This window comes from Populus euphratica, unplaced genomic scaffold (assembly GCF_000495115.2).
Source record: "Populus euphratica unplaced genomic scaffold, PopEup_1.0 scaffold213.1, whole genome shotgun sequence".
NCBI lineage: Eukaryota > Viridiplantae > Streptophyta > Magnoliopsida > Malpighiales > Salicaceae > Populus > Populus euphratica.
The window spans coordinates 933,877-946,237 of NW_011499916.1; the positions used below are offsets into that span (position 1 = coordinate 933,877).

Sequence of the window (12,361 nt, forward strand, 5' to 3'; positions counted from 1 at the left end):
TCTCTTTCTTTATTATTATTACTACTACTACTACTATTACTACTACTACTATTGTTATTGTTGTTGTTGTTGTTGTTGTTATTGCTATTGCTGTTGTTTATAATTTGTACAATTAACCTCCTTGTGGTTCGACCCCAGTCTTGCCGAATTATTTATTACTTCGACACTCCTGTACTTGGGAGAAGACATCAATCTTTTAGTCGTGTCATATAATAACTATTTTTCTAAAAAAAAAATAGAAATAATCTTATATAAAATCTCTAAGACTTTGGACTGAGAGGAGCTAAATTGCTAAAATAAAGACTTGGATGTCGATTTGGATGCTTTAGTATGTATTTTAGAGTTGTTTCCTCACAAAACCTGTCTACTTGTAGAATTAATATGTCATCTTAGAAAACTCATATCTCTCTTATATGGGATCTGTTTCTGGTGAAATTTAGTAGGTGAATAGGTCTTTGAGTCAAGAATTCAAAAAAAGTAAGTTTGCATCAAATGAACTTCTCTATCTCAAGATATTCAAGTCAGAATGATCGAAGGTCAACATTGAAAAAATGCGAGATTTGTCTTTGAGGTTTGCGATTTCAATTCTCTTTCTCTTTTTATTTTTCTTTCCATATATGTATAGAAAGGTATGGATGTTATCTTTTTAATGTTACTGGAATCACTTCATTACGACTATTAGAGCTCAAGTTCTTGACAAAACATCAATTAGAGGTCAAATCTATCAATTATCTCTAATTTACTTTTTTTTAAGTCTTACATCCAAATATACATTCAAAACATAAAACAAAGAATATCAATAAATTTTCTATATAAAACATAGAAAAAATAATAGGTAAATATAGGAAGAACTATCGAATAATATGGTTGTATTAGAGGGCTTGATTGAACAAATCGAAAATTAAAAATTGATTTGGAAACAAAAAAAAATTGACATCTTTTTTTTAAATGAAACAACGTGTTTGGTTTAAAACGACACTTTGACAAACACACGTTACTTAGGTCTGTTGGTGCCAAACCCAAATTCCTTGGTATGACATCCCTTGCCTGACTCAATTAACATGGCTTTGGTGCCCCTATCACACCCATGATGTTCCAGACCCAGGGCACTAGGATCTAATAATTATGCCTGACTCGAGCATCTATGGTATGGTTGCTTTACCAGACCTGAGCACGTAGGGTTTGGTAGACATGCCTAACCTCAATGTCAGGTGTCTAGCAGCCATGCCATTCTCCTGTGCTTGAGGTTTGATAGCTATGTTTAATTTTTTTGAGAAGGCAGAAGAAGCCCCCAACTCAAAGGTTAAAATTTTATGCCCTAAAAGGCAAATTAGTATCTATATTACACCAAAAAAAAAAAAACTGTGTAGAAGGTATCATGCCTTTCGAGCAACGCGTGCGACGCCTTTCGATGTCCAAAAAGCCCTTTAACCATGTTGTTAAAAGTGCCACTAAATCTTGTTTTTATTGGTGCGACACATATTTCTATTAGTGGTCTAGTTTGACACTAAAGGAATTTTTTTTCCCCATTATCTCTTTTTCTTAAAAATTACATCTTAGCTCTTATAATTGTTAATGTCTTAATTTCAATAATTATTCTTTTAAGTTTTAATTTTTGATTTTAATCTTTTTATAGAAGTTTTGTTTATTTTTAATTTTATTATTCAATCTCAATTTATTAAATATTATATTTTTCAATATAGTCTCTATCCCTTGGGTTTCTAATTTTTATCTCTAGTTCTTTGTAAAAACTTTAGTGGTTTTTAATTTTATTATTTATTTCAAAATGATAGAATTATGTTTTTCAATTTGATTGTTATTGTTTTGATTTTTTTATTTTTTTATAAAAGTTATCTTTTTTTTAATTTTATCCTTTAATTGCAATATTTTTATTTATTTTTTATGTATTAATTTTTTTATTAATTTTACTCTTTAATTAAATATAATCTCAACTTGATTATTAAAATTACAAAGTTTATTATGACTTTGGCTGAACATTATTTTTTTTATAAAATAAATAATTTAGCCGACCAAGCGCAGTGGTGACTAGTTTGCCTTTATTAGTGTCACCCTTTCCATATCCATGTCAATGTCAAACGCTGGGACTGTAACACGCGGTTTTATTAATATTGACTCGAGAGCAGTGGATTGATCGCAGGTGCAGAGTATATTTATTATTGTGATAGTTATTATTTAAAAATAAATTAAAATTATATATATTTTATTTTTTAAAATTTATTTTTTATATTAATATATAAAAATAATCTAAAATTATTTTCAAAGATTAACTTAAAAATAATTTCAGTATTTTTTAAAATTGTTTTTAAACAAAATATAGGATAAGGTGGTTGAATTTTCCAAGCAATGAACTGGTATTTTACACTCGGGCCTGTCATTTCGCTGTCTTATCTTGTGGGTGGTGTGTCAAGCACTAGCTCAAGCACTAGCTGTCGTGGAGTTGATGGCATTCAAGTCTTAGCCATATTAATAGAAACTTGTCCGGTGCTGTAAAGTGTGTGTGTGTGTGTGTGTGTGTATATATATATATATAAGAAGAAGAAGCTAAGTTACAAGAGTATTAGATTTTCCTGGAGAACTATAATGAGTATATATGTATAAAAGAAGAAGTTAAGAGAGTATTAGATTTTTCTGGAAAATTATAATGAGCATTGGGTTTGTTTATAATGTCTAATCTAAAAATAATATTTATAATAATAATAATAATAATAATATTAAACATGATTTAAATTTAAATAGTTTTTATTATAATACTAGACCTGAAGCCTTAAACATAGATCTGACTGCAAAATGGTATCATAAAAATATAATAATTAAGAAAAAAAATTTAATATTACAAAATAAAATTAAAAAATATTAATTAAAAAAATAATAAAGCAAAGTATTATTCAAATAAACAGTGATTTGCAATGAGAGGTACAATAAAATCACCACATGAAATCATAATAATCTAATGAACGGTAAATAAAACAAATTGCAAAGTTTAATTCTTAATCAAATTGATATTAAAAGATGAAATTGAAAGAAAAAATAATTTAAGAAAAAGAAAAAAACTGAGTCAACTGGTTTAACCTGTCAATCCAGGTTAACTTGTCAAACTTGGGATCCATGTTATAGGAGTGTGATAATTTAATATTAATAAACTAAATTAAATAAAAAAAAGATTAATTAAAAAGAAGAAAGCAAAAAGAAAACCTATAACTAATAATATTTTTTTTCAAATTCATTAATTATTATATTAGCACTATTCATTATAATATAAATAATAATATTTCTAATATTAATAATAATATCAAACTTACATTATCCAAGTTTAAATAGATCTGGCTGCAACGCCAAGTCCAAGAACCTTGGGTTTGGCTGCAATACCATACCCAAGTTTAAATAGATCTGGCTGCAACGCCAAGAACCTTGGGTTTGGCTGCAATACTAGACCCAAGAGCGTTGGATGTGGGTTTTGTTGTAAGATCATGCCATGAAAATGTGATAACTAAATAGAAAAAAATTAATACTAAAAAATAAAACTAAATAAAAAAATTAATTGGAAAGGAAAAAAAAAAAGCAAAGCACTATTCCATTGAATAGTGTTTTGCGAAGATGGGTACAATAAAATCCTCTCATAAGATTACGATAATGCAATGAAAAGTAAACAAAACAAGTCATGGAGTTTAAAACTAATTAAAAAAAATATGAATCAACTGCCTTTCACTATGGAGTGTGAGAGTGTCATAACTAAATAGAAAAAAAATTTAATATTAACAAACTAAATTAAAAAAATTAAAAAGAAAAAAAACAAAGAAAAAAGCAATAAAAAAACCTATAACTAAAAGGTATCTACCTTTCACTATAAATTTGCATAGTGCAATTCACAATGAAAGGTTGATATATTTTAGTTACAGTTATAATATCAAAAGATGAAATTGGAAGAAAAAACTAAAGAAGTAAAGAAAAGAAAAGAAAAGAAAATCTAAATCAATTGGGTTAACCCGTTAAATCAGGTTATCCTGTTAAATCTGAGATTTGTGTCATGAGAGTGTGATAATTAAAAACAATAATAATATTAATGAACTAAATTAAACAAAAAGAAAGATTAATTAAAAAAACAAAGAAAAAAAAACCTATAAGTAGAAAAACGACATGAAAAAAGAAAAACTGAATTAACTGGGTTAACTTGTCAAACCTGGAATCCGTGTCATGAAAATTTGATAACTAAATAGAAAAAAAAAACTTAATATTAAAAAACAAAATTAAAAAAAAAAATAAATAAAACAAAAGCAAAAAAAAAAATAAAGAAAAAAATTAATTAAACAAAAGCAAAAAAATAAAATAAAGATATCAGCCTTTTCACTATGGACTACACTGTGTAGTCCATATTAAAAGGTTGATGCCTTTTAGTTATAGTTAATTACAATATTAAAAAATAAAATTGAAAGAAAAAAACTAATGAAGAAAAAGAAAAAAAAATCTAAATTAATTGGGTTAACCCACCAAATTAGGTTAACCCATCAAATCTAGGATTCGTGTTATGAGAGTGTGGTAATAAATAGAAAAATATTAATATTAATGAACTAAATTAAACCAAAAAAAGATTAATTAAAGAGAAAAAAAAACCTATAGAAAAAACTAATGAAGAAAAAAAAAATCTTAACTAATTAGGTTAACCCATCAGATCAGGTTAACCCATCAAACCTAAGATCTGTGTTATAAAAGTTTGATAACTAAATAAAAAGAAATTTAATATTGACAAACTAAATTCTAAAAAAATTAATTAAAAAAAAGGAAAAAACAAAGGAAAAAAACCTACATGAAGAAAAAAACAAATGGAAGAAAAAAAAAAACCTACATGAAGAAAAAAAAATGAAGAAAAAAATCTGAATTAATTAGGTTAACCCGTCAAACCTGCGATCCATGTCTTGAAAGTTTGATAATTTAATAGAAAAAAAATATTTTACGGGTTAACTCAAAATTAGCTGGGTTAACCCATTAATCCCAGAATGCATGTTATGAAAATTTGATAACTAAATAGAAAAAAATTTAATAATAAAAAACTAAATTAAACAAAAAAATTAATTAAAAAGAACAAAAAAAAAAGGAAAAAAATTGAAGTTAACCCGTGTTATGAAAATTTGATAACTAAATAATGAAGAAAAAGAAAAAAATTTGAATTAACTGGGTTAAACCAGTCAAATCAGGTTAACCTGTCAAACCTAAAATCTGTGTCTTGAAAGTTTGATAACTCAATAGGAAAAAAACATTTTACGAATTAACCCAAAATTAGCTGGGTTAACCTGCATACCTGGAATCCGTGTTATGAAAGTTTGATAACTAAATAGAAAAAAAATTAATACTAACAAACTAAATTAAACTAAAAAAATTAATTAAAAATAAAAACAAAAAAAAATTGAAGTTAACCCGTTAAATCCGGAATCTGTGTCATAAAAGTGTGATAACTAAATAAAAAAAATTAACATTAACAAATTAAATTAAACAAAAAAATATTCATTGAAAAAATTAAAAATATTTATCTTTTTATTGTAAATTATACTGTACAAGTCATAGTAAAAAATATAAAAAGCAGAAAAGAAAAAAAAAACTCAACATGTTACTGTAGACTGCATTATATAAGTATTATTGAAGTAAAACACTAAATCGTTTTAATTATAATTAATATTATTATTATATTCCATGTATTTTGGCCCTACTTTATAATGTTTGTTCTGTTGATTATCTGGTACTGCTCGTTTCATGCGGTATATGACTTTAGAATGCTTTTTTCATATGTTTTTATAAGTAAAATAATTAATTAATTTACTATTAAAAGAAAAAAAAATAAATTAACAAGTAAAATAAAATAGCTCAATTACCATTAAATTATAAAAAATCATTAATTGACTTGTAGGATTGTTTTTTTATTATCATCTTTTTTTTATATATATAATAAGTGGACAGAAAGACAAATTAGTATTTCAATAATGAAGTGATGTTCACGGCGAAACGATGATAAGCCTTCAATAGACTTTTCTTCCTATTTCCATGAATAAAACGGACACCAATGGAGCACTATACTAAAGGTTAAAATTATCTTCCTTTGAACACATTTTCAAAGTAAAAACAGTAATCTCAGTCCAAGATACACAAGCATTTTCAAAATGAAATCACTATTAAATTCTTATTGTACGAAGTTGAGAATTTAAGCCATCTCTGCTATATATAGATGGAGAGGTAGGTAATTGTCTTTTGAGGTATCGCAACAGTAGCATACTAAAAATCAATGGAGTTGATTGACGAGGGAAGTGCTGGTGAGCTGCTTCAAGCTCAAACTCATGTGTGGAATCATATATTCAACTTCATAAACTCCATGACTCTGAAATGTGCCGTTCAACTAGGCATTCCAGATGTGATCCAAAAACATGGCAAACCCATGACCCTCTCGGAGCTTGTTTCTGCCCTGCCGATCCACCCATCAAAAGCTCAATATGTCCACCGCCTTATGCGTATTCTCGTGCACGCCGGTTTCTTTTCCCAGCAAAATCTTAACCAAGAAGCCTATTCCCTAACCCAATCCACTCGTCTCCTCCTCAAGGATAACCCCCTGAGTATGAGACCTCTTTTACTTATGTTGCTCGATCCAGTTCTGACAAAACCCCATGATTGCTTGAGCACTTGGTTCCAAAACGATGAAGCCACCGCATTTAGTGTTGCTCATGAAAGGACACTTTGGGAGTACGCTGGCCAAGATCCAAGGCTCAGCAATCTCTTTAATGAAGCCATGGCTAGTGATAGCATACTGGCTAGTAAGTTGGTTGTAAGCAAATGTCAAGGCATCTTTGAGGGGGTGAATTCTTTGGTGGATGTCGGGGGAGGCTCAGGAACCATGGCCAAGGGCATCGCAGAAGCATTTCCGCACATGGACTGCACTGTGTTTGATCTCCCGCGTGTGGTTTCTGACTTGCAAGCCGGCAGCAAAAACTTGAAGTATGTTGGAGGGGATATGTTTGAGGCAGTTCCTCCTGCAGATGTAATTTTACTCAAGGTAAATTTTTGCTGTTTCCAAGCAATAATTAGCAGTATAGTGGGTTTGCATACATGCTTATCTTTCATTAACAAAAACGAATTAACGCAGCACATAACATGTCCACGAGGGTTATTCAGCACTAAAGAAATTACAAGAGAAAACACAAAAAACTATTTAAAAAAAAAAACTTGCAAATTTGAATATACGTCTAACATGACAAATTAACCAAATACAGCTTTTAAATGATAGAGTTGAAATGGTATAATTTCATCTTATTAGCAACCATAATTTAAAAAGATTATTAATATAAATAAAATATTGGTTAGGTTGGCATAGTCTATTGCACTGCACTGGTCAGACCAAAGACAAGAAATTAAGAAGCTACCATAATTTAAAAAAATATTAATATAAAGAAAATATTGGTTAGGGTGGCTTGGTCTATTGCACTGAGCTGGTCAGACCAAAGACAAGAAATAAAAAAGCAACCATAATTTCGCCACACACACACAAATCGTTTGTCCTTCAAGCCCAAATTATTATTATTATTAACCAATGACTAAAAGGATTCGGTGATTCACGGTAGGCATATGAGGAGAAATACAGTTTATTCTAACCATGTTTTTTTTTCCTATATTTTTTTACACTTTAGTCCTTAATTTTCTTATTTGATCCTTTAAAATTATTTTGATTTGCAATTGGTTTTGATTATTTATCTTTCATGCTTGTGTGGATGAAACATTGTTCATTCGAAAAATTATTGTAATTTTTTTTTAAAAGAGCTTTGTCATTCACTCATTGTTCATTGAACAATGTCTCTCTCTTTGTGATTCCTGTGATTTTTTACACTTTAGTACCTCAATGTATTATTTTTCTTATTTGATCCTTTAACATTTCTTTAATTTGCAATTAGTCTTGGTGATTTATACACTTTAGTACCTCAATGTATTATTTTTTTTATTTGGTCCTTTAACATTTCATGCTTGTGCCGATGAAACATTATTCATTCGAAAATTGTTGTATTTTTTTTTTAAAGAGCTTAGTTATTCACTCATTGTTCATTGAACAATTTCTCTCTTTTTATGATTCCAATGATTTCTTACACTTTAGTACCTCAATTTATTATTTTTCTTATTTGATACTTTAACATTTCTTTAATTTGCCATTAATCTTGGTGATTTTTTTTCATGCTTGCGTATGAGAATCTTGAGGTGTCGGAGAAATGTTATGTCACTCATTGATACTCAATTTTGCAAAATAAAAATAATTTTTTATTTAAAAAATTAGATTTTATGGGCTGAATTTGAGGTTAGACAATTTAATCCTTTTTTTTTTGTTAATATCAGGGAGTCATTTGTTTGGTCAGGTGATGAATTTATTTTATTTTTTGGGTCATTTTTTTATTCAATCTATTCACATTGATTTTATTTAAGACTTGAATTTATAGTTTGTTTCCCCTCCTTAGATATAGGGTTCTTGCAATGTATTGAGAAGCCCGACCCTTGATTTATGATCAGTTAGGAAATATTAAATGAAATTACATTGATATAAAATAATTAGATTTTAAGAAACAAAAATTAAAACTAAAAAAAAATATAATGAACTAAAATAAATAAAGAGGCCAACTAGGTTGGTGTGTGTACCATACACACCATCACCATCATGTGAAGGAGGCCTCTTGCATTCAAGTGGCGCATACAAGCTCTTTTATTGGCCAAAAATAACCTTTCATCTTGTCTTCTAAAGCGTCGTGCCATAGGCTTTCCATTGGGGTAATGCATGTTGTCTCTAGTTAGCTGATATATGTTGACATTATTGTTTCCTCATCCCCTCTGTTCTCTCTCTTCTTTTTTTAATTTATACTAGTCAAACCAAAAATTAAAGGTGGGTTAATTTTAATTTTTATATTTTTTTAAATTTTATTTTTAAATTAATTTTTTTAAATTTTATTTTTTAACATATAGTTGATTCAAAATTAAATTTTATAATTTTTTTATTAAATTTATATTAATCTTATAATTTGGATCACAAGTTTAAAAAATTAATCTAGCACTTTCTAGCTACATGTAAAAACCAGGTTCAACTTTTTGGATCCCTGAAATCTAAATTTAACATAATTTTACTAAAAAATTCTTAAAAACCTCTATATTTCCAACACTCACACTTTAATTAAACTAAGAATCCAAGATTAAGCAAACTTTTTGAATTTTAAACTATTTTTTCTAGCATAATTAAAGGGTCAAATCATTTTTAATGAACTCCTTTCTTCAAAATAAACTCATTATACTATGATAAATATTTTTTTAGCCAAAACAGGGTTGACCAAAAACTCACTCTCCTTTCCTTCTTGACGTCTCCCTCTCTCATCCCTCAATTGTTAGCTAGGGACTGAAATATAATATAAATAAAGTTTTATGATTGAAATGTATATTTTGAAAACAAAAGGGATCAAAATGTAGAAGTTCTTGCTTCTCGAACAATGTAAATGAAAAGACAACTTTTTTTTTTTTTTCTTTATTCTTTTAATTTTTTTTTTTTAATTTTATGGGCTGAATTTGAGGTTAGACAGTTCAACCATTTTTTTTTTTTTTGTTAATATCAGGGAGTCATTTGTTTGGTCAGGTAATGAATTTATTTTATTTTTTGGATCATTTTTTTATTCAATCCATTCACATTGATTTTATTTAAGACTTGAATTTGTAGTTTGTTTCCCCTCCTTAGATATAGGGTTCTTGCAATGTATTGAGAAGCCCGACCCTTGATTTATGATCGGTTAGGAAATATTAAATGAAATTACATTGATATAAAATAATTAAATTTTAAAAAACTAAAATTAAAACTAAAATAAATATAATGAACTAAAATAAATAAATAGGCCAACTAGGTTGGTGGGTGTACCATACACACCTTGCATTCAAGTGGCGCATACAAGCTCTTTTATTGGCCAAAAATAACCTTTCATCTTGTCTTCTAAAGCGTCGTGCCATAGGCTTTCCATTGGGGTAATGCATGTTGTCTCTAGTTAGCTGATATATGTTGACATTATTGTTTCCTTGTCCCCTCTGTTCTCTCTCTTCTTTTTTAAATTCACGTTGGTCAAACCAAAAATTAAAGGTGGGTTAATTTTAATTTTTATTATTATATTTTTTAAAATTCTATTTTTAAATTATTTTTTTAAATTTTATCCTTTAATATATAATTGATTTAAAATTAAATTTTATAATTTTTTTATTAAATTTATATTAATTTTATAATCTAGATTATAAGTTTAAAAAGTTAATTTAGATTGATATCTATTTTTTACATTTAATTTTTAAATTTTATTTTTTAGAGTTGTCTCATGGTTTTTTAACTGTTATTGTATTATTTATTTAAAAATTATTTTATTTTAAATATAAATAAATAAATAAATAAAAAACAAAAAGTTAATGGGCCACGAAAATGAAGCCTAGGTGTGACTAGGCTTTGAAGGGATAAACCATGCATGCTAGTGTTCGGCCTTTCAAAATATAAGCTGACACTCTTAGGCTTGGATGGCTAGCCCTGCATGCCTATCTAACAAAATGACCCATAGGCTACTGTAACACTTTCCAGCTACATGTAATAATAAAAAAATCAGGTTCAGCTTTTTGGATCCCTGAAATCTAAATTTAACACATTTTTACTAAAAAAATCTTAAAAACCTCTATAACTCTATTTCCAAGACGCACACTTTAATTAAACTAAGAATACAAGATTAAACAAACTTTTTGAATTTTAAACTATTTTTTCTAGCATAATTAAAGGGTCAAATCATTTTTAATGAACTCCTTTCTTCAAAATAAACTCATTATACTATGATAAATATTTTTTTAGCCAAAACAGGGTTGACCAAAAACTCACTCTCCTTTCCTTCTTGACGTCTCCCTCTCTCATCCCTCAATTGTTAGCTAGGGACTGAAATATAATATAAATAAAGTTTTATGATTGAAATGTATATTTTGAAAACAAAAGGGATCAAAATGTAGAAATTCTTGCTTCTTGAACAATGTAAATGAAAAGACAACTCTTTTTTTTGTCTTTATTATTTTAATTTTTTTTAAAAGTAACTTATAATTCTATTTTGTAATAGCGGCTTGTAATGTAATGCAAGAATAAACTCTGATAGTGTATACGTGAGAGCATGCATAAAGAAACACATTTCAACTTATAAAACCATGATAATATAATCTTTAAGGATGAAAAAACAAAAGAAATTAATAAAGTGCAATGACCGAAGCACAAAGCACAAAAACTACATCGACCTACAAGAGTAAAAATAGTTATGAACAGTGACGTGAGCAGTTTAATGAGCCTTGATGAACAATGCATGTATTGTCAAACCTGAATAATTTTGTAGTTTATTTTGTAACTGTAATATGTCTTAATAATGGAAAATGATGAACAGTGGACACTGCATGACTGGAATGATGAAGACTGCGTGAAAATACTAAAGCAATGCAAACATGCAATTATGAGTAAGGGCCAGCAGAAAGCTGGGAAGGTGATAATCATAGACATAGTGAGAGGGAGCCAAAACGGCGACGAGTCAAATGAAACGCAGCTGCTTTGGGATCTAGAAATGATGGTGACTGTTACTGGCCTAGAAAGAAATGAAATGGAGTGGGCTAAGCTCTTCTTTGATGCAGGTTTCGTCAGCTATAAGATACATAACGTGCTTGGCACAAGAGCTCTCATTGAGCTTCATCCTTGATAATTAAGCTCTTATTTCCTCGTCTTATCCTTCTGTTTTTTTCTTAAAATGATTATTTTGATCATTCATGATATTAGGTATGGCTTTTATACCTTGTGTACTAACGTTTAGCCATATATGAATTCCACGGGGTTTCACATGAAAAAAATTTGTATGTAGTTCTATCTGGTGCAAATAAATATGTTTTTTTTATTAATTTACTAGGATTTATAGCAACACTTTGTCTTGCCAGCTGCTCGTAACTTAATCCCTAAAGGTTGTTATAGTGGAGAGACATTAGAGGATGAAGGAGTTTCAATGGCAACAAATTCAACACAAGATGATAGTCCAACAAGATAAGGAAACTCCAACAAAAATGGTAGATATGCGTACATCTTGGTTTCAAATCAAATCAGATAGATTTCATGCAATCTGTTACTATCTTTCTAGGTTTAAATAGAAGTCCTCTAGTTTAATATTACTGCCAAGTGTTCACATTTTTGTGAATACGTGGGTGAACTAAATTAACTAAAAGAATTTACAACTTGATACTTGAGTTATGAGATAATAATACTTTAATATGGAATAAATTAACTAAAATCTAATTTCTAATTAATCTA

General features: G+C 28.3%; 2 protein-coding genes across 3 annotated transcripts in view; both read left to right on the forward strand.

Annotated features, from left to right (window-relative positions):
* Positions 1–11,952, forward strand: part of LOC105134655 (trans-resveratrol di-O-methyltransferase-like) — an 18,590-nt gene extending 6,638 nt beyond the window's left edge. The window contains exons 2-3 of one of the 2 annotated variants that reach the window (XM_011039139.1): positions 6,285–7,051; positions 11,457–11,952. In XM_011039139.1, coding sequence (XP_011037441.1) covers positions 6,290–7,051; positions 11,457–11,762 — 1,068 coding nt within the window. In that variant the 5' untranslated portion in view covers positions 6,285–6,289 and the 3' untranslated portion in view covers positions 11,763–11,952. Of the gene's footprint in view, positions 1–6,175; positions 7,052–11,456 lie in introns of those variants that run through there. The other variant, XM_011039138.1, reaches the window with a different exon arrangement.
* Positions 6,088–12,361, forward strand: part of LOC105134656 (trans-resveratrol di-O-methyltransferase-like) — a 12,687-nt gene continuing 6,413 nt past the window's right edge. The window contains exon 1 of the mRNA XM_011039140.1: positions 6,088–6,285. The gene's annotated coding sequence lies outside the window, so the exon portion shown is untranslated. The remainder of the gene's footprint in view (positions 6,286–12,361) is intronic.